Raw genomic sequence first — 23,283 nt, 5'->3', positions numbered from 1 at the left:
CGTGGCACCACAACCACAACCACGCTGGCCATTTTTAACTGCTAGAGGGAGCGCTCAGCAAGCCAGTGCTTGCCCTGCAGCTCATGATGCGAGACGGCTACACGTCTGTTTTGTCATTGTCTGCGACACCATAGCTACCGCCACGCCGCTACATGCGGCTACTTGAGGCATGAGAGCATCTACAACTGGAGTCCTCAGATATACGCCCCAAACGCCCGGGCAACTTGCCTAGTATTGCCCAAACAAAAAATTGCAACCCAACTAGACTTGTCAAATCTAGCCCAAATACCATGACTGACGGGCACTTTCCCATATCCGGCACATATCTGGGGCGGATATGAAGATATCCGAACATGCACGTCGCTTAGGACAGACCGCAAGGGTCCATGCGGACAAAAGCATAACCAGTGGTCAGAAATGCGCCTCCTCAGTTCATCGATGAGGACAGATTGGCGTCGTGTGGTGCCGCTCTAGGATGCCATCTGAGGATACATGTCCGACTACGTAAGCCGAACGGCAAAAGCGCAACCATAGACCGCCTCCATTTCTTCCCCCTCGCTCCCCTCCACCGCCATGACATTCAATCCATCCATCAGCCGCTAACCACTAATTACAACATGCTCACTCCCGAGCGGCGGCTGTAGCTACTAGAGGAGACCCAAGGCAGGCACGAAGATCGGATCGCAGCCAGCCTGCCTCTAGATTCAGTGTAGCCGGAGGAAGAGGAGGTGGAGGTGGAGCCGAAGGAGGAGGAGGTGGTCATAGAGGAGGGGTTGAGGAGGAGTCAGAGGAGGCGCATCAGGAAGATCCGGCGCCTACCGGCTTCGCCATGTTCGATGCACAGAGTTCGAGGTGGCCCAGGCAGAGGAGGCAATGGAGCAGCATGCCATTCTTCACTCCCGAGGAGGAACCAGAGGTTCGCCCGGCTGCCAATGACCATAACGACGGCGACCCCGACATCAATTTCATACACATATCTGTCGAGAAGGATGAGTAGTGTAGATGGTAGTTGGTAGTACGTAGATCTTGCTTTTTTGCATGGTTTTGTATGAAATGCTAGTTGAAAAATGCCTACTATGGTTGTTGGAGTTGTCATGTGGGGTCTGACCGGTCACTATCCACGGACGTGGCCGGGCATGTTCGGGGCCGTTCGGCAACTCAAATTAGGTATATGTCATTGTAGATGCTCTAACGAAGCCGGAAGTGGTGGTCGTGCTGCTGTCATGGACCGGGGGCGCCCATCCAGCTATGTCTGACACCATTGGTGACACTTGTGGGAACATGAAGTGCACATCCAGTGTCGGGTATCTCATCGGCATGCGCCCTTCTACAGTCAGTATACAGAAGAATGGTCAAACTTAGGTTTACCTATTGCCCTATTAGACAAGGTGTAGACCGAACTCTGGCCCCTGGGATTCTAGAACATGTTCGTAGGTCCAGTAAGAAGTCCAGACCGGTAGACTAAGGCATAGCCTAGTGGTGGGAAGGGGCTGATGCCTTCCCACCCACCCAGGTTCAAGGCACGGTACTTGCAATTTGGGTTTGTTGCACCAATTATATTGTAGGGGGTTCCCTTACAGTTTTTCTATAAAAAAAACAAGTCCAGACCGGACCGGTCCATTTGAATCTTGACCATGCGCAAATTATATGTTTGTCAGAAAAGATTGGTGGGGATAGGGCATCTCCAATGCTAACCCATAAATTTATTTCGTCATCCGTCCGCGCATAGGGGCACCAGCCCACAGATGCGGGAGCCGGCTATCCAATGTTGCCCGCATACATTTCAGACGCCGTTTGAACTAATCGGATGAAATTCATGTAAATACGATAGATTTTCATATGAACTGGCCAAAAATCATTATATTTGGATCAATTTTCATATAAACCAGACAAAACTCATTACATTTTTCATATAAACTGGACAAACCCTACACTAAACCTAATCTAAATGATCATCGGCGCATGTTCCACATGTCCTACCATGAGTCCTAAGAAGTGATGATCCAGCGAATGCCTTCGCCTTCTCAAGTTCAGCCTCGGCGCTCTCCAGCTCCGCCTCCGGAGCCCCACGAACTACAGTTGTCCGCCCCCACGTCGCCGCTAGGTGGCTAATCGGCTATCGATGTTCGGCGCATCAAGCATGGATTAGATGGGAGGGAAAGAGTGGTGGCCTTCTTGGGACCCGAGCGGCAATGAATACCATGCACTACTCTTCCTTGCTATCGGCGACGTCTGTGGACGTATCGGCTACGTGGTCATCATGGTAGCGGGCTAGGCGCGACTAGGGCAGAGCGGGCGAAGTCCTCCTTATTGTCGCTCTTGCCACACACCTCATTCACCACCTCGTCATCGAGCTCCTTTTAGACGGCCGCCAATTCCGCCTAATGGAGGCATTACCACCAGCAGTCTCGGCGGATGTTGCGGGTGGAGCGGTAGCAGTCGAGCAGTGCCTGCTGCTCCACCGCGTCCATGCCCGGCACGATAATCGTGCCGGCGGCGAGTAGCTCCTCCATGCGCCGGTGCTGCTCGAGGAGGCCGAGGTTGTAGGACTGATCGGCCTACACCTGTCGGAACCTGGCCTCCTCCTCCCACAGCATGTTTGTGTAGTGCGCACGGGCCTTGACAATGGTGAAGCCCACACGCACCGGCGAGGAGGGTGGCGCCGCCTCATCCTCCATTGGGGCGTTGTCTGCCTCCATCTGCTAGCCGACCAGCCAACCAGCAGCAATGGAGGTCCTCTCTTTCTTCTGGTCGAGGATAGGGTGTCCCAGTGGGCTTTGGAGCATGAGCAGGCCATGGAGGGTGTGGTGCGGAGAGGAGAAAGTGAAGTAGGAAGATGCTTGTGGCTACGGTCTGGGCTGGTGTTCATATAGCGGGCGGATGGCGATGGGACACGACAGTGAGGTCAATGTTGGGCGGAAGACGGACAGATGGGTGGTGGCGGAGTAGGTTCCTCGACAATCGCATATTGTTAATGTAGGGGCGACGAACCGACGATTGCCATTTGAATGCGAAGCAGTCGCCTGCACCGGGAAGCGGCATGGGTTGTGCTCTCTCGGCTAGCGCGCCACTTCAATACCGGCAGCAGTGAGAGGTCGCATCCACTCTGGCCGGGCATTAATGTGGCACTGACACTTTGGAGCAGCGCTGACTGTATCAGGCGGGAAGCGCGCTTGGATGAGGAAATTTTTTTGTGGGCCAGGACAGTCAGACGCGGGCGTGGCAGCTGTCCCGACTGCTCGGTAGACTGATATAGGTATGTGCTGGATGGCACAACACGTCCAGACCGCACGGTCTGGATGTATTCGGGCAGTATGAGGGTCCGCATTGGAGATATCCTTAGTTGTTTTAATCCGACCATTTTATTTCCTTTAAATTCGTGATGATTATTTCTCATAAAGAATAGGATCACACTTCTTATATATTTATACATTAATAATAGAGTAATAATATATAATTTGGTTTTGGGTGGCATAGCTATGATTGCTTGGGGTCGCCGCCTAGGCCTCCAAGAGAGACACGCCACCGCTGCTAGAGTAATGCACTACAGTAATGCTCGCACGTTGGCACATACCATGTAGGAGAGGAGTCACTGTGCCATAGCACTACCTCGGTTAGGGCTGGACATCAACGATGCCGACCCACATGCAAAGGGAGTACCCAACCCCTGTCGTCGAATCCAACCTGTCACCAGATGCCTTAACATGGCCCCACCTAGCCGAGCACCACACATATGGGAGAAAACCCTTCCACGCCACCCGCAACCACCAAGACATCAGTTTAGGGCTGAGACCCAATCTAGATGCCAAAGCTGGCAAGAACACGACCCAGACCAGCACACAGGAAGGGGGACCAAGGAGCGGGTGTCGCTTTGCGCACAATCGCCGACTAAGTCGGGCCATCGTCCTTGCCCGTTGCTGCACGCCGTCTGCACCACCAACATAGCAATGCCGACCGAGTCGCCCACTTGAGCATCACGCTACCACCTCCCAGTGTATTCTTCTTTTCCCCAGCCACTGCTCGGCCCCGCCATAGAGGGCCGAGCCGGGCTACCCATGAGTCCAGACAAGAGGGGAGGAAAAGCCTCTCCCCCACCCCCTGCCGCATGGGCTTCGCCCCACCGCGCCCACCGGCTACGGTAATGGAGGAAGGTGGGATTCCCAGATGGTGGCGGTGCTAGGATTCTCCCATACGGCTCGCAGGGACGTGGTGAGAGTGCCAGTTTCTTTTTCTTTTTGGGAAAGTGGATGTGCACGATCTCAAAAAATGAACTAGAGTTGGGAAAGGAGCATTGGAGTTGGCACTCATCCGGACGAAGACCAGGGCAAAATATGATGGACACTAGGCGCCATCCGCCTGCAGTGATTCAAAGAACAACCGCCGGTTGGGCCGTCCGATGCGTCTTATCAGGGACGCTAGTCTCCTTAGCACGCACCGCTCGTCCACAGTGCACGCCATTGCAGTAACGACACCCATGCACTACTCGGAATAGCATGAGCGGTAACGTCCTAGCACGCCTCACAGTTGCGGCCGTCGACGCCATTGAAGCACGCCCCGTCCGCGTGGCATGCCTCGCAACGTTGTCGAACCATCAGCGTGGCCGTCGGCGCCATTGAAGTATGCCTCGCCGCCACTGATATTGAAGTATGCCTTGCAGCATCGCCACGGTCGTCGATGTTGTCGTAGCATGCCTCATCGCCGTGTCCATCGAACCATCGCCGTGGTCGTCGAAGTATCACCATGGCCGTCGACACCATCGAAGTACGCCTCATTGCCACGGCCATTGAAGCATGCCTTGCAGCATCGCCTCGGCCGTCGATGTCGCCGTATCATGCCTCGTTGCCATGTCCATCGAACCATTGTTATGGTCGTCGAAGCATCGCCACGACCATTGTAGCACGCCTCGCAGCATCACCACGGCCGTCAAGAACATCGAAGTACACCATGGTAACAATGCAAGAATCCCAGCGGAAGTGTTCAGTGTACAATATGAAATTACTGAATTGAGATTCAGAAACAAAGTGCTACAATACAATAATGGTTTAGATGACGAACAGACTATATATGCTACTATTTAGTCGAAAGAAAAGGTTTGTTTTGGCACTTGGGCAGCAGGGGGGAAACTGATATTAGACTAAATTCGGATTAAACTAAACTCAACATCACTAGTTCAAACATGGCCAAATTTGCCAAGAGTGTTATATAAATTCAGTGTATTTTGTAGCCATCAAATAATGCAAATGACACAGAGATGATACTAACACAAATAAAAATGCATTATGCATTTGCTGAAACAACTCATAAGACAATATAACCACAGAATGTAATTACAACTCATATTATTTATGTTTCAAGAACAAAATAAACCCGAAATGCGCAAATGTCAAATTAAAACACTAGTGATTGACCGGATAACATTTTATATGATTTATGAAAAGGAATGCAGAAGATATTTATTAAACCACTGAGCTCTGAATGAGAAACAAAATGCTGATTGTCAAAACGAAATGAAGTCAATGTTGAGAAAACACGTCCCTCCTGAATTTCCCAGGTAACTATTTTAATCTCCCGAAACATAAGAAAATAAGAAGTCATCTTCAGTTGCAAGGTTACAAATTCGAAGGTACACACAAATATAATCTTACTTATTACATGCAAATGGTTACAACGAATGCCAACTTAAAATAGCAAAAATATGCTTACTCAACCTATACAATCTCAAAGTCCTGCTTGTCTTACAAGAACAACTATATCTCAGTGGATGATCGTAGAAATGAGCAACGGAGACAAGTGTACATCTATTGCTCCTCCATGATTTACTGAACTTGTTAAAGTGTATATCCATCTCTTTCAAGTATATTTATGGCTTTACAAGTTTATTATGGAGAATCAGGAGTGTTCGTATAGCAAGTACAATTGCTTTCCTTCCTTAAAGCAAACATGAGAAAATTGGATAGGTCCCCTATTGCAATCAGAAAAGAAATTTTGCATGAATGGTCTAATTCAAGAGATAAATGCTAATTAAGCTTGATGTAATTTTGAGTCGGCTGAAAGGAGATGAGGTTGCCTAGTCATGTGAAGGAGGTGAATATGCTCAGAAAGGGGTTGATATCACAGGGCGTTCACGGATGTCTTCTTCATCCCAGCGCTCAAGAGCGGCTTCGTGAGCATTGGCTAGCTCGACGAGCTAGTACGTCATCACCATCCATTGTGGGGTGCTCACCGTGTGAGACCAGCATAGGAGGCTATTCATCGAGGTAACTCGAGGAGCGAATCACCTGTAGAAATTCTTCTTCCACTCCATCCATCCCATGTGCCTTGCCGCGGGACACCTCTTTGAGGGGTGACGCTGGCATACCCGGCTTGGGCACCAGCACTCTGATGGTTATGTGAAAGATGGCCCGAGGAGAGCTCGTTCATGGGCTCCCTGACATCGCGCACGCTAATGAGTGGTGTGATGCATGCCTTGCCAGGAAGCAGTGGCGCATGCCCTTCCCCGATAAGGAAAAATACAGGGCAAGGAAGCCCCTGGAGCTGGTTCATGGGGACCTCTACCGTCCAATCACCCCGGCGACGTCAGGTGGGCATCCCTACATCCTGTTACATGTCAATGACTATAGCAGGTTCATATGGCGATGCTCCTTGTCTCCAAGGATGAGGTGGAGAGAGCCATTGTCAAGCATCAAGCTGCGTGTGCTGTGCATGGATCATGGTGCAAGCTCACGTTGGCCACCTTCTACAAGCACTTCGACGACAAAGGGGTACAATGACATCTATGGACCCATACTCCCCATAGCAGAACGGCGTTATCGAGCGAAGGAACCAGATGGTGCTCAAGATGGCATGCTACTTGCTCAAGTAAAAGAAGGTGACGACCATGTTCTCAGGAGAGGCCGTGCTCACAGCCATCTTCATCCTCAACCGTTACTTCACAAGGAGTATCAATGGCAAGATGCCCTACTAGGCGTGCTAAGGGATGAAGTCCGACGTACGCTTCTTCCATATTTTTGGCTGAGTTGGGCATGTCAGGATGGCATGCCCACCACTAACGAAGTTTGACGAAAGGAGCACCCCAGTGGTGTTCATGGGCTAGGAAACAAGCTCCAGGGCATACAAGATACACGACATCGCCAAGCGTGTGCGCATCTCCCAGGACATAGTCTTCAATGAGGACGCACACTGGAATTGAGAGGCACCCGGGGAGACAACAGTGAGCAGCTCTTTTAGCGTTGAGTACCCGGCGTACTGCAACACCCCAGGTTGAGATAGAACTACCTCGACTTTGACCTGGAGGTGAACCAGGAGCGTGGTCCCATGATGATCATGCAAGTGACCTATGCCGCAAAGATGCTCGAGCAGGCAAGCATGGAGAATTGCCATGCTGTGCATGCTTTGTTGGAAGCGTGGCTGAAGCTCAACGGGGAAAGCCCCGAGAAGACGATGAATGCTACGTTCTACGGCAACATTATCGGGTGCCTCAGATACCTCATGCACAGCCGACTGGACATTGCATTCGTTGTCGGGATAGCTTAGCAGGTACATGGAAGCCACGTCATGCGATCACCTTGCTGCCGTCAAGCACCTGCTCTGATAAATCCTGGGTAAGCTCACCCTCGAATACGTGCATCATCGTGGCGGCGGCGAGAACCTACTCGGCTACAGCGATTCTGACCATGCTGGTGACATGGGCTCCCGGAAAAGCACCTCGGGCATGCTATTTCTTCTTGGGAGTAGCCCCATCAGCTAGCAATCCATGAGGCAGAAGGTGGTGGTCGCATCTTCATGCAAGGCGGAGTACATCGATGCAGCAACAACAACTTGCCATGGAATCTGGTTGTCTCGCTTCCTCAGTGAAATACTGGATTAAGACACCGCACCTGAGCTCATGTTAGTTGACAAAAACTCGGTGATCTCTCTCTGCAAGAATCCAGTGTTTCGACCAAAGTAAGAACATTGATCTCCGCTATCACTTCGTACATGTCTGCGTCTAGAAGGGCAGGGTGAACATTAAGTTCGTCGGGACTGGTGAGCAGAAGGCCGACATCCTGACAAAGGTTCTTGGCCGCGTCCGGTTTCAGAAACTGCACGACAAGATCGGGATCGTTGTTGTCCAACCCCGGCGACAGGGTTGAGGGGAGAATGTTGGGTTCAACCTCGTCTCCCGGCAAGCCCCATGTAGCAGTCTGCACATGGGTTGGCCCAAAGTGGGGACCCATGTGTTGACTACACATGAGGCAGCCCATCATGACATAGATGGCATGGTAGTGTAGAGTGGTACTCATCCACTCTCATTGGTATGACATGGTATGGTCTTAGTCTAGGTAGTAGGTAGTTCTAGACGTGATATGTTTTATGTGCTCTGTACAACATATAATCCATGGAACGCTTCAATCTGGAGTAAGAGAGATTGTAGCGAGAACCACATATTTCTCCTTTCTCTCTCACTTTTCCTTTCGCTCGCTTGCATCCGGCACCAAGCTTCCCTTCCCGGGCAAAGCTCCGCTTGGGCTAACAAGCATCATATCGTGCATTTCACAACAAAGAAAATAAACGAGGGGGAAATGACATCATGGGTTCTGATCCGGCCACCACGTCAGCAGACCTAGGATTTGCACCGCCAGCCATTCTCTACTAATTGCAGGCCTGCTGGCACCTCGCCGGCGCGGCCAGAAACGGGAAAGAAACGCAAACCAATACTTCCCGCCCAGAAACAGGAAAAGGAAATTAATAACCCGCCCGCGTCCTCCCCCGTTCCACCCTCTTAGACGCCCGGCCGGCTAGCACTCCCTCCCTCTCCCTTCCTCTCTGCTAGCCTACCCCCAGCGAACCTCGCCCAGATCTCGTCCCAAGCATGGATGCATCTGGCGCCGGCCCCTCCTCCAACCCCACTCCCACCAGGCCTCGTCTCACGGTGGACGTTGAGGGGCGGCCTTCACCAACCCCGCCTCCGGCGCTTCATGCTGGGGACGCCATCGTCGTCGACCCAATGAGAGGGCCACGCACCGTGGAGGAAATCTACGAGGACTTCTCTGCCCGCCGCAGCGCCCTCGTCCGAGCCCTCACCACCGGTAACGGCCGTAGCACCCTTCTTAATTAGTTATCACCATTGTCTCCGTGAGACGTGCAGATCGATCTGACGCCAGGGTTTCTCCTCTGCTTGTTGCCGTGCGTGCAGATCAGGAGGAATTATATGGTCTGTTATGTGAGCCAGGTAAGAGATCCTGCTCTGCTGGGCCAGATGCATGAAATCTTATTAGATCCATTTTCGACATTTAGAAAAAAACACTGTGGATCCACGCGTCTGCCAATCACCGGGCTTCATGTTCTACGTACGTGCAGGTAAAAAAGCACTGTGCTTGTACGGCCACTCGGACGGGAGCTGGGAGTTGAAGCAGCCGGATGAGTTGGCGCCACCCCACATGCCGGAGCCGACTCTGAGCCGACGCTTTTATATTATGGAACGGAGGGAGTATCAAATAACTACAGTCTATGTATTTCATTTCAGGTAGAAGGATGCATTCAACAGTTCTTTTTTATGCGCGTGTAGAGTAAAATTTAAGCCTTTTATATGTTTAATGCACACATGAGAAACGGGGCGGTAACCGATTTAATTAAGCATGTAATCATAGAAGAATGTCAGTTGAATGTGGTAGGAAAAACAGTGTGCAATTCCTATGATTTCAAACATGTCTGCAAAAGATTCTCTTTAAAAACAATACATTATATGTTGTTTTCTCCTATTTTGATATAAATTTTCTGTTGAGAAATGGGAGGGGGAAAACAGCCGCAATAGATCAGTCGTCATGCACAAGCAATTGTTAGAGCATCATTGTTAAATGATGAACTATTCTTTTTCTGGATGACGTTGATCTTCTCTTTAAATAATTACTGATTTTAGAGCTTAGTTCCACTATGCATGAAAGAACGTCATGTGTGATATATTGCTTACACATCCTATTACTGATTCGATGATGTTCCTTCACTCCTTTCAGGATGCGTTTATTTGATATGATGAACAATTTGCCAACTGTCTATCGAACATTGTATCACTTCCACAAGATTGTTTGGCTACCTACGCCACCATCTCCAGTTTTGATGCAAAATGTGTACAATCCAAATGAATATTCGGGTGCACCTGCTCAAGACAGCGTGCCACAATCTCCAGAGTTAATGGAAAATGTGTCCAATCCAAACATAAAGTCTATAACACCTGTTGAAGAGAACATGCCACAACTATCTCAAGACTCCTGGCAAAACGTGTCCGATCCAAACAAGAACTATAGGATGCTTGCTGAAGAAGATGAAGAGGATCAGGAAGTTAGCAAGCGATACTTTTGCGGAGAGTGTGGTGCTCCGTACCATGCCAATGGGTTTTGGATCTGCTGTAACGTATGTGATCTGTGGTTCCATGGCAGATGTGTGAAGATAACTGCTTCTAAATCAGCACATATCAAGGATTACAAGTGTCCTGACTGCACCCTCGAAGATACCAGAGAGTAGAATACTATATGCACCCTTCTTTTATTGTAGGGTATGCGGTCCCATTTATATGGAAAATGCTTAAGTACAAAAGTAGTGAGAGAGGCGGTCCATTATTTTCGCATTTGGTGGGGATTTGGATATATTTTTACAGAATTCACTTTACAAATTAGTCACTGTAAGAAAATTATGTGTTCAAAGACATGTGAGTCTGATAGGAGATACTCCCTCCATTTTTGTATACAAGGCCACAAACTCATATTGCAGGTACCAAGACAAAAGTTAATGTCTTCTAAGTCAATGTTGCAAGGCAGTTTATCTCCTTGTTTGTCGTGTAAATTAATGTGTATTCTTCTCTTTCATGCACATCAAGCCAATGCTCTCACTCCCACATGCATGCAAGGGGTAGTTAATGTTCTCCTTGACTAGTACTACGAGGCAAACACCATTAATATTGCATCGATTGGTGTTAGTGGCCTTATATATCTGCAAATTGTTATTTTGATAGTGGCCTTGTATATAAAAATGGAGGGAGTAACATAAAAACATCCAACTATTCTCATTCTCATTTCTTAATGTATATATAGACAGATCTTAAATTTGAGTACGCACTTATTTACTAATATTCTGCGCTTCAATTTTGGACTTAATGAGCAGCGTGAATTCATGGTAACTGAGATTTACCACTAGTAGAAAACAGAGCTTTGGTTGGGGCCTGGCCAGCCCATTAGTCCCGGTTCGTGAGCCCGGGGGGGGGGGGGGGGGGGGGGGGGGGGGGGGCGGGGCCTCGTGGGCATTGGTCTCGGTTCGTCTGGATTCATTTGTCCCGGTTCCTTGCACGAACCCCCCAAAACCCTATAATTTTTGAACTGTGGTCTGGTGCTGTTTTTACCCGCAAAATTCCCTTTTTTGTGTTGCCTACAAATTAAGGGAGGTCTCTTTGATGTACTAAAGCAGTGTTAATTAATTTGGATCAGATGCAGTAATTTTAAAAACGGAACTTACAAATACATGTCAAAAACATTTAAGTAAGATAGCAGATATATGCTCATGTATAGAGAGAATGATTTTTTTTAATCTCAAAGGAAGAAATGAAACTTGAGTTCGGTAGGCACCCCCTACAAACCATATAAAGGGTAATATGGACTTTTCACACTTTCATATATATGATGAGTTGTCGATAGGTATGTATATACGTAGTATGTTTACCTTTTTTCTTCTCTTCACTTAAAGTTTCATATTTTTTTAAATGTAAAAATAATGCAGCCAGCACGTTAGACTATAAAACAAGGTAACCAACAGACCACGTTACTAGTTGTGACATTTATAGGTATAACAGCTATCTTAGTTATAATACGCAGTGGTTTTCCAATTATTGTTGGCCGACTTTTCATCTGTTTCTTCCCTACTTTTTCCCATTTTTCTCTCCTTTTTTAAAAGTCATGAACTTCTATTAAATTTATGAAATAGTTTCCAAATTTGTGAACTTTTTTCGAGTCCTTAATTTTTTTGATAAAAATCCGTGAACCCTTTTCCAAGACATGTGATTTTTTTTCAAAATTGATGAAATTTTTTTCACATACGATGTGTTTTTTAAAATCCAGCTGGCAAGCTGAGGTTCCCAAAATCAGGAACATTTTTTTGCATCTTTCTTTGGTAAACTTTTTTTTTGAAAATCTATAAAAAAAATTCAAATCCGTGGACATTTTTCTAAAAATTGATGTGCTTTTTAAAATCTTCGAACGTTTAGGCCGGCCTAATAGGCGCCTAAAAGGAGCGATGCTATCGCCTAGTTGGGCCAAAGCCTAAGCATTCTTTTCTTTTATATATTTTTCTTCTCTTTTCATGTTAATTCATTTTCTTCTTTTTGAACTTTATTATTGTGTTTAAAACTTGGTTACTTCTTTAGATAGTAATTTTAAATATATTTTTACGTCAAACCTTTCATATATTCCTATCATGGGCATGCCCACCTGGTAGCAAAAGTTAAGACCATTTCATGAATGGCTAAAAAAATCCAACGGAGGGTGTTCGGGTGGCCACAAGGTTTCGCTTGAGAGAACCCTGTATCCCGACATCCTTGAAATGACCCGATTTTTCCATGGCCTTGTATGATCAATTCAAGGCACAATGCCAAGTTGTTATGGTTTTTGATAATTTTTTTGCATTTTTTGAAATTTTCTCGATCAAAAAAGAGCGATAAATGGCAGGACGTGTCACAAACTTGCATACGGTATCGGGAGTCGTTAAAACCTGACATGGAGGCCAAGCATTGGCATGCCCACATGCTTACAAAAGTTGGGGGTCATTTGAAGAATGTCCAAAAATAGACATTGCTTAATGGATGGTGTTCGGTTAGGCTAGAAGGCTCCGCCTCAGAGCACGTTGTTCCCGACATCCTTTAAATGACCCTAATTTTTTCCATGAACTTGTACGACAAATTCAAGGGATCATGTCAAGTTGTTTTAGTTTCGACAAACTTTGCCTTTTCTGGAGTATTTTTGGTCATAAAAGGCCGATGAATGGTCACACATGACGCAACTTGCATATGGTGCCAGAAATCGTTCAAATCTGGCATGGATGGCTATCATGGGCATGCCCACTTCCTTGAAGAAGTTGGTAACATTTTAAGAATGTCCAAAACTAAACCATGCTCAATGAAGGGTGTTTACGTTGCCCAGAAGCCTCTTTATGAGAGCACACCGTTTCTCGACATCATTCAAATGGCCCCAAAAAATATCCACCATCTTCTATGACTAATTCAAGGCACCATGCCATGCTGTGTTGGTTTTTGACAAATTTTGCATTTTCTAGAGTTTTCTCAGACAAAAAAGGTAGATAAATGGCCGGACGTGTCGCAACTTGCATACCGTGTCAGAAATCATTCAAACTTAGCATTGATGACTACCATGTGCATGGACACCTTCTTGAAAAAGTTGGTGTCATTTCAAGAATGTCCACAACTATCGTAAGATACGTACCGGGAGATGTGTTCTCGTCGTCGGATCTTGGCCGTCGGATCTGGTCCTTGATGTGTTCTCGTTCGCCTGATCACGAGATGAGCAGATACAGTCCGTTAGATCGAGGTGAGTCACTATAGATCGAAACAGTGTCAAAACTTCGTGCCACTGCCTGTAATTATCATATCTCACCGAGGGCAAAGCTGGGATTTTTCAAGGGCCGGCGGAAACGTGTTGGTGGCTGATTGGCCTACGGATCGATGAGGCGAGGGGGAGCGACCAATCCCCAACTCGACCTCCCTCGATCTGCCGTACACCCTACCATCGCGCCGCTGCCGCTCGCCTCGGCCCCCGTCCCGGACCTCACGCTGCACGGCGCCTCCTCCCCGCGCCGACGACCTCCCCTTGCTCCGCCTCTTCTTCCTGTCCGGCTAGAACCACGGCGCACGGCCTCTCACGCTCGCTCGCGACCCTCAGCCATGGCTAGGGTTTCAGGCTGGGCAGTGCTTCACCGCCGGCGCGGCTCCGGTGGATTCCGACGGCTCCTGTCCGTCTCCTCCCTCGCCCTCACATGTGGTTCTGCTTCCCACTGGCCACGAGGTGCAGCCTTGCAGGGGCGCATCGGGCTGGGCCTCCTCTGCTTCCAGTGAGTTCACCCTCCTCCTTTCCGATCCGCTCTGGCTCTCACCCTCTCCTCTTCTTCCTTTTCTCTCAGATTTGGTGCAGCAGATGCTGTGGGGTTCAGTGCTTTATAGATATGTCTCTGTACATTGGCATGATATCTAAGACAAGTCTGAGGCCATAGGATTGTCTTCATGTGTGTTATTTAGTTATACAAAATGTCTTATACTGTCTATTTCTACTTTGCATTGTTTGCCTAATCTGCTAATTGTTCGGTGATGTGTAGGTGAACGGTTCACTGAGATTGTTGGAAGTCCTTATTACAGGCTCTAGATGTGTACATTGGCATGATATCTAAGAGAAACTATGTCCAAGAGGTTGATGTTTGGAGTGCATGAGTGATTCTTTACATCCTTCTTTGCGGTGTCCCTCCATTCAGGGCAGGTCAGTTTTGTACCTGGAAATGGTCAATTGTTTTGGTGGCATCAGTCAACTACATTAAACATGCATGGATACTAAAAGTGGACAGTGCTGCTTCTAAACGGATGTTGCCATTGACAAGGTTACTAATATAACTTGGTGTCATCGCAGGCTGTGTAGTTTACACTCTACATCAGTTTATCTAGCTATTTACAGCTCACTCTGATCTTATTAGATAAATCTTGAACATAAGCCATCTACTGTTGATGTTCTGATGCACAAGGCATGACCTAATCAGATGAATCTTAAACATAAGCCTCCTACTATTGATGTCCCGTTGGACAAGGCAGATATCTCCTTCTTTCATCTTATATTTCTTTGCAAATGCCCCCCACCCCTTGGTAATGGACTTCAGTTCGCTCAACCGCCGAACCTTTAACCTGACATCAAAGTCAAATGGCTTCGCTTCACCCTCTAGCTGAAGGCAGACACTACAAGAAACTTGTTAATACATGACGGATTTCCGATGACAGTTTCGAAATTCGTCATGAACGGCCTAGTACAAACCCGCAAGCCCACTAAAGCCCTAAACCTTTCCCCGTATAAAAGCAAACCCTAAGAGAATCCCGTCCCCAATCCCTTTCTACATCCGCCGCCACCACGCCTCGCCTCTCCTCTCCTCTCCTCGCCCCCGTCCTCTGTCTCAACCTCCCCGCCTCCAAGCGACGATGACGGCCTGAGATCCATGGCGACAGCGGCTGCAGCGGCCCGATGGAAGTCGCGGCCAACCCTAGCCGCCGTGGCGCGCCTCAGCTGCTCACAACCCATGACCTGGGCCATGGATCTACGGCAGGGACCTCCCTCCTCCGTCTCACAGGCCGCGCAACTGCCTCGCCATCCGGAGATTTGGAGCAGCAAGGGCCGGATGAGGAGAGGACGACGACCGTGACCTGCGGCAGGCCCGAGCTCGACCTCGCCGGCAACGTCGACACCCCTCACAAGGTCCATCCCTGCCCCCCCCCCCTCCCCCCCCCCCCCCCCCGGTCGTCTCCTCTATCCATTACTTCCTCTTCTCTCCCATCCCCAATCAAAGTTTTTTTTTTGCTTTGATTCAGAACAGCAGGAGCTCTCTGCCTCTCCAGTTTGATGGATGGGAACGACCGGGACCCCACGCTCGAGCCAGATGAGCTCGATGGCTAGCAGCCCCGACAACCATGATTCCCCAGAGAACAAGAAGGTCGACCCTCTCACTCTGGTTTTTTCTTTTCTTTCCAAGTGACTGCTGCTCTTCTTTAGTATAGTTCTCCAGGGACTCTCCAATTTTCTTGGACTGAACCTGATGCAGAAAACGTGGCCGCTTTATTTCCTGATACTCGCAAGTTACAGCTAACAATAGACTAGCACTGTTGGCTATTTCCCTTTTCTTCTCTCACCGTGCGAGCATTTGCAGTGTAGAGTTTGTGTAATCTGCTAGTTAATTAAGTAACTACCGTACTAGTTAGACAAGCTGTGTGGTGGTTCACGTTTAGTCCCTAACCAAAAATTAGGCCATGCCCATATTACTGTTCTTCTCCTTTCTATTATTATTAGTCTGGCATATCCCTATATTTTTATATTATCTACCACTTTACTCCCTGGCATAGTTGCAAACTACTTCTACACCGAGAAGTGGTTGTTTGGTATAGTATACCAGTGTGCATTTTTATTTGTAGCAGAAGTTGTCTAAGTTAGATGTACTCATGTTTGTTGCTATTAGGATCAAATATCAATGCTAGTTCAGACATACTACCTGCCATCTTGAAATATAAAATGTTTTTATAGGCTAAACTAGCCTACAAAAACGTATATATATTTTGAGACTGAGGTAGTACTTGTTAGTTCTGACCATGCCTAGCTTAAGGACTGATCGGTATTCTTGAAAAAAAATCCTGCATATGTTCGTACATTTTCCTATCTGAATTAATGTTGGATGTATTTTGGTGTGTGCATGTGACATTCAAGGCACATTTTTGCAATATATGTTAGTATATGGTGCTGTGAAACTTCTACGATTGAACATACCACGGCAAGCTTCAGAAGTAACTTTCTTCCATCTACAAAAGCTGAGAGGCAGAGGGAGGGGCACATAGTTTTACCATTGAATAAGCTACTCTCTAAAGCTTCAGAAGTTCGGTTTCAAAAAAAAAAAGCTTCAGAAGTAACTTTCTTCCATCTACAAAAGCTGAGAGGCAGAGGGAGGGGCACATAGTTTTACCATTGAATAAGCTACTCCCTGAGCTAGAGTGAGGGGCACAACATTTACCACTAAATACGCTGCTCCATTCAACATGATTGAGGCTCTAAAATGAAAGTTTAACAATCTGCAGCTTTAGAGATTTAGAGCCACACACAAATAATGAAATAGTGTAACAATCTACAGCTTTGAAAATGTTGGTGTTCTTATTTGATCTTGGTTTGTAGCAAATAATAATATTAGTGTTATCATTGACTTTGGGCTCCAATGAAATTCTTGTACGTGTCAATCCTAATTCTCTGCCAAAAGTTGTTTAACAGTATGCTAATGCTTTGCCCAGGTCTATCTCATGGACACCCAGATTTTGTACGCAATTTTCTCAACACCATCGCGTTACCTTACTGCTGGTGGTAATTTTGCATCGCCACTTATTTTTTTATCATTGTTACTGTCAAATACTAATTCTTCAGCTGTACGCTTGATAATTGTTGATGATCTCTTAGCGTTACAAGTGAAATGTATCCTTGGGCAAAATGTCCACATTCTTAGATAGGTCCATTACTATCTCCTTCATAGCCTTTTGGTTTTATTATTTTCACTATATACCTTTTTTTGTTCTAAGTTTCCAACTGTCAAGTGTTAACAATATGTGGATATTGTTATTCAGGGTATATCCAATTTCTTAATGCTCTAATAGGGTAGGTTCTGGGGTTGGTTAACCTCATTTATGCAAATTGTTGGTACCCAAAGGTGCCATTCTGTCAATATTGACAAGTTGATTCATGCCTACTTACAAGGCTGGAAAAATAATGTATTACTGGACACAACTGTAGAAGTATGTAGATGTTTGTTTTCTCAACACATAACTATCCCTTCTTTTATTATCATCAAGGATCACTGGACATATGATAATTGAATGAATCTTGTGCACTGTTGTATGTATTGTCCCCCTTTGTTAGACCAGTTTTTTTTTCTTTTTCTTGTTTGGATGATATGCACAAGTATGTAACATTTAAATTTTTTACCCACAACTTGGTTGTCTTAATTAATATGGATCTACATGAAACTTATATATGTAGTGGATACTATGTTATTCTCGTTTGTAGCACTGCAAGATTTAAGAATTTTGGAGAGCATGACTTATTCATTTTTACTTTGATAATTCTCATATTTTACAATCTATGCATATCTACAAATATCTAATGGTCTTGTAAATATGCTAGGTATGATTGCGTACCAGGCTACTTGGTGCTGCCCATCAAAATTCGCATGACATGATAGTTTCCATCAGGAGGGCCGATGGCAAGAACTTGAATAACAACTTCACTAGTTTAAATGTTCTGTTTGTGTGAACTGGATTGTACTGTTTCCTAACTTTGCTGAGTGATATATTTTATTAATCTATGTTGTAAATTATCATCTCGTGGAGGATTTTGTAAACTGCTATGTTATAGATGCTTGCAGATGACTGCATATATTTATTCATATGTGCACGTGAGGCACTTTGGAAATACCTTGTCTTAGCATTACGATTTGCATAATGAATCATGCTTTAAAATGTAATTGTTGAAAGTTGGGCTGAATGAAATAGGCTAACGGGTCGAACTAATGGGCTACCCCATGTAGGATATTCATGATGATTTCTGTGACGAAAAATCGTGTCCACGTGGCTGCCACGTCATTCCAGTTGGTCAATTGAAAACTCTACGTGGCGTTGGTCCATGACGGTCTGTTCCGTCACAATGGTTTGGGCCTCGGGCGGGCCTGGGGTAGATCCTTGACTGTCGAAAATTGTCATGGACAGCACCATCTCAAATTATGACGCGATATACATGACGGATTCCAAATCCGTCAAGGATGGGCACCCATGACGGATTTTGCCTGGCCTGTGACGGACTAGTACCGTCACGTATTAACAGTTTTCTTGTAGTGAGATGGGTCTTTTTCTTTCTTTTGCATGCGGGAAACTACACACCTTAGTATATTCCTTGCACAAGACCTACTCATAAAAGCACAAATTCACAGATTCAGATCAATGGTTCATTCAAAGGAAATAGTCCATGTACTTCTAAGAGGTAGTGCAATTTTTTAGACGAGCAATCAGCGCCGCGCCGCAATGCAATGCAAAAGTCGGTCTTGAAATTTCATTGCAAAATCAACCACAAATAATCTTTCTATATAAATTATCTATCCAGGTCGTCGGCACATCTTATAACTCAACTGGATCTTTTTGTTAACAAGCAGCTAGACCCAAGGTACTAATGTCCAATTGCTCGGTCATTTTGATATTTAGTCTCTCAAGAGTTCTTTTCATAGTTTATTATTCTTCAAGTTCCACTTTCATCTTACTCAGTCGTGTCCAAATGCCTTTTCTATAAATTATTCTGAGACAAGGTGTGTTGCTGCTATGCTCCGATGTATACTTACGTGGTTCTTGCTTCTTATTTTTCGAGCGTGTGTGTATGATGATGTTGGTTTGTTGACATGGCGCATGGTCCGGTTGCGGCTCATGCTCAAGCCATGGTGTTGGGTTGGTAGGTGGTCGTGGGCGTGGCCGCGGGCGGTCTGCTGGTCGTCGTGGACGAGCCACTGGCCGTGGAGGTTCTAATATAGGGCGTGCTCCTGTTTCTGATCATGTCGCTGCTTGCCGGGTGCCTGCCGCTGGAGATGAGCCTCGTGACAGGCGTAGGGGTGTGAGTTGGTGCGCGCCTGCTGCTGGAGCTGAGCCTATCGCCAGGCGCGGGCGTGGCGCTCGGCGGGTGCCTGCTGCTGGGCATGGTGCCATACCTCGCTCAAGTGGTAAGGGTGTTCGTGGCCGTGTCCCTGGTCGTGGTGCTGATCCTGGGCATGCAGCCGCTGCTATACATGTGCCTGTCCTTGGTCGTGCTGCTGATCCTGGGCACGACGCCGCTTCTGTGCATAGAAAATTCATCTCTGCTGTCAACCATCTTGGAATTGACAGTAAGAACTTACCAGTACCTCCCTTCTCTGTTTCTACTTATTTTCTGGAGTAACTTTGTTGCTCACTATTCTTTCATGTTTATGCAAAAGGTGTGCCGAAAAGGATACTTGAGCTCATGAATGTTGAGAAACTCACTAGGGAAGATGTTGCAAGTCATCAACAGGCAAGCCACTTAATTAACTTTCTTGTAGTTATCAGCAGATCAGTACCGTGTGCGTTCCATACTTGCCGAGCTTTATATGTACTGCAGCCAGCAGCTAGGCATACAGAGATAATACTTAGAAAAAGTTATAACTAAGAGTTAACTTTTGCTGTGTGTGGCTCTACGCATTATATATTCTGCAACTTCTATTATGTTTTTTTTGAGAAAACGCAAGGGACCTTTGCGTTTCATTTCATTGAGAAGGGAGTGGAAATGATACATGTTTCTAGCAACAAGAAAAAGTGACATGCCATATCTATGGATCTTACTCCATGGGGTATCCATCAACGTATGATGTTTCACAAGGAAATGAGTTTCCTGCATTCTCATGTTAAAAAGAATTATAAAGAAACCAAGCAGAATATGATGTCAAAGTTTTAAGTTATTATTGGGTTCGTCCACCAATCAAGGTTTGCCGAAAGTTATCAACTTCTGCTTTGTATCATGCATTTCTGTTTGTGCAAGAAATCCAATTGGAATTTGTCTGTTGTCGTTCGCATGTACTTTCTTTTGTTGCTTATATATATTTCAGCCACTTACTTATGTTGTCTCTAAATCATTTTCGACGACTCAGGTTGACCACACTATTGTGATATTCTTGGCCAGGATCACTTTATATCATGTTGGACCATCTTGAAATTCGTAGAGACTTTTATCATCGAAGGATGTACTCACAGAACACAATGAGTGGACTGTGCTTTTCTACACTTTTGTCCATAGCAGTGGGATATGTTTTCTGCAGTGCACGGCTACCCTCTAATGTATGTTTCCTGCACTGTGCGGCTACCCTCTAATGCACTACTCAACCTTCAGTCTCTTTTTGTACGAATGACATGATCTAATTATTATGAATGACCTGTGAGTGTGTTGCTTTCTATATAAATGACTTGCTCTATTTCTGATCTATCAGACTCTGTGTTTTTGGTCTATTCGTTTTTGCCAAACTTATGCGTCGAGCTTTGAGGTACTCTGAAATTTCTTGGATCTGTTCAGGTCGCGATGGCTGGCGAAGAGATCTAGGTTCATGGCTCGCTAGGTTCAGCCGTTCCACTAACAGCTGTCTCCGAGCACTTGCACAGGTCAGCTGATATACGTCACGTCCCCTCTCTGGCTTTACTGGATGCTGCAAATATATGATCAGTGTGAATCCGCAATTTTTATAATCAAAGGAAGTACTCACAGATGTAAACACTAATATAGGGTTTGTAGATGCTTACAGATAGCAGTAAATAAGTAGTACAGTGTGATGATTTAAACTCTGTTTTTTATATGACATTCATATAGTTAATAGCTTTGTTGTCACTATTGCTGCTGCATGATTTGTTCAGAGAAACTTACTGAATGATAACCAGACTCACCTTTGCATCTGTTTTTGTCAGAAAAACTTGAATTGTTTTATGAACTTGCACTAAATATGTTCATGTTTGTGTTCCAATTGGAAGCAATTTTTTTTGGTAACTGCTATTTGATTCCAGATTATCTGTGTTTTTAAGTAGTACATGTTCATGTTTGCATATCAGTGGGAGGCCAAAAATATTTCTGTTAAAGTACTGCAAGATAACCAGACTCACCTTTGCATATACATTTTGTTCAAAAAAATGAATCATGCACCGGACTTGCACTAATTATGTTCATGTTTGTGTTTCCGTGGGAAGCAAAATTCATTTCTGTTGAATTAATGCAAGGTAACCAAACCCACCTTTGCATATATATTTTAGTTGAAAGACAATTGAACCATATATGCTGGGTGCCGATAAAGTTATCTATTGGTTCCTTCTGTTGCTTTATTCAGCTTCTATTGGTTCTGTTTCTCACGAAAACTAACTTATGTTGAGTTTCTATTGGTTGTGTCTCTTTCCAGGTTGAGTTGAGCATATGTATACCTACCTTAGTCGGTGAGGTTTCTCTACCTTCACTCTGTGACTCAGATTGATTTCTTTTCTAGGCTTTTACTATATAACGTGTCTGTACTATTGTTGCATGTCTCTAATTGCATGTTTATGTTGCTGAAAGCACAACCACTAATACTATGTTGTTGATAGATAGAAGATTTTAGAAGCGCATTGTTTCAGAATTAAGAACTTTATGTCTCTGATATGGAAGTATGTACTCGCTCCCTTTCTTTTTAGTCCGCATATAAGGTTTGGTCAAAGTCAAGCTTTGTGCAGTTTGACTAATTTTATATTAAAAAATATAAACATTCACAATATGAAATCAATATTATCAGATGCACCATGAGACGTATTTTCATACTTTATAGTTTTAGTATTGTAGATGTTCGTATTTTTTTATATAAATTTGGTCAAACTTTGTGTAGTTTGACTTTTATCAAATCTTATACGCGGAGCAAAAAGAAACGGAGGGAGTATTATGTTGTTGTTGCCAAGATCTAGCATTCTAATTGTTGATCATTTTCTAGAAAATAAGATCCCATGGTTATTTGTGTTGTGACTTTGCAGGCGAAAATAATTATGTGTGGTTTCATGGACTCTTACCTTATTGATGGGCACCATGCAGAGCTTGAGGAGATGTAGGCCAGTGTGCCACCTCTTTCGCTTTTCAAGTGATCGTTGAGCCACCTTCTTTGCTTCAGAGGCTTCTTGTGTCACCATAGGTTTGTGATTCTTATCTGTTGCCCATTGTAGGCCATGTAGAATACTAAGATAAAATAATTTTAATTTTATCTTTTATATTCTTTTATGTTAAAGAGGCTACACTGTATCCAGATCATTGTATATTATCCAGAGTGATTCTCCTTCATATAGACTAAATTATTTTCTCCCTGTCCATGAGACGCACTATTTGAATAGTTTGCCTAACACAACATGCCCTTTAGCAGACCCGTGTGTCACAACATGCAAGCAAATCAAATGAAGGACTGTGGACAAAGTTATATATCAAGCAAATTGAATGAAGGCATGTGGACAAAGTTATATATCCAATAGTCAACCATGTAGTTTACTATCGTGCAGTATGAAAAACAGTGTAAACAAGTTACCTGGGACTAATACTATGGCCTGCTTTTGGTTTCTATCATACTAAACCTTGCTTAGGTATTTCATGTCACATTGTATAACAAATGCGCCGATGGCATGTAGATAGGGCCATCTTTTAGATATTTTACGGGGTGATTACTGTTGTGAGTATCTACCATCACCTACTCTTTGAGTTATATCATATATATTTCCGTCCTGGGGTATATTGAGTAATATCAGATGTTAATTGAAAAAGAGCTATATCAGGGGTTTGATCATTGAGCTTTTTTTGATTAATTCCTTGATACATTTTCATGTTGATATAGTCTCTCCATTTCCATACTTAATAGACACACGCATGTGGGAGTAAGGTTTTGGCAAATAGCACCTCTTTGATTAAGTTGTCCCGTTACATGTGCTAAACTTGCTAT

At 45.3% G+C, this 23,283-nt stretch overlaps 1 protein-coding gene and 1 long non-coding RNA gene across 2 annotated transcripts; both read left to right on the top strand.

The window, feature by feature from the left end:
* Positions 1-8,827: 8,827 nt before the first annotated feature.
* Positions 8,828-10,500, top strand: LOC147957958 (PHD finger protein ALFIN-LIKE 3-like). The gene is made up of 4 exons (XM_087531900.1): positions 8,828-9,068; positions 9,176-9,211; positions 9,340-9,505; positions 9,993-10,500. The coding sequence occupies exons 1-4, from the start codon at positions 8,852-8,854 to the stop codon at positions 10,498-10,500; spliced, it is 927 nt and encodes a 308-aa protein (XP_087388026.1). The 5' UTR covers positions 8,828-8,851.
* Positions 10,501-14,350: 3,850 nt separating this feature from the next.
* On the top strand, positions 14,351-22,946 carry LOC147957957 (uncharacterized). Its single transcript, XR_015611018.1, has 9 exons — positions 14,351-15,482; positions 15,596-15,717; positions 17,054-17,123; positions 17,937-18,968; positions 20,452-20,638; positions 20,871-20,956; positions 21,739-21,772; positions 22,337-22,491; positions 22,717-22,946. It is a non-coding gene; the product is annotated as an uncharacterized LOC147957957 (long non-coding RNA).
* The last annotated feature ends 337 nt before the right edge of the window (positions 22,947-23,283 follow it).

This window comes from Triticum urartu, chromosome 7A (genome assembly GCF_056163025.1).
Source record: "Triticum urartu cultivar PI428250 chromosome 7A, HENAU_Tu73, whole genome shotgun sequence".
In the NCBI taxonomy this organism is placed as follows: Eukaryota; Viridiplantae; Streptophyta; class Magnoliopsida; order Poales; family Poaceae; genus Triticum; species Triticum urartu.
The sequence above is the reverse complement of the archived record's forward strand: the minus strand, read 5'-3'. Positions and strand labels throughout refer to the sequence as shown.

Excerpts from the sequence above, each read along its gene's own strand:
- LOC147957958 (XM_087531900.1), top strand. The coding sequence starts at position 8,852 with ATGGATGCATCTGGCGCCGGCCCCTCCTCCAACCCCACTCCCACCAGG. Across the intron at positions 9,069-9,175 it reads CGTCCGAGCCCTCACCACCG|ATCAGGAGGAATTATATGGT; the intron begins GTAACGGCCGTA and ends CCGTGCGTGCAG. Across the intron at positions 9,212-9,339 it reads TGGTCTGTTATGTGAGCCAG|GTAAAAAAGCACTGTGCTTG; the intron begins GTAAGAGATCCT and ends ACGTACGTGCAG.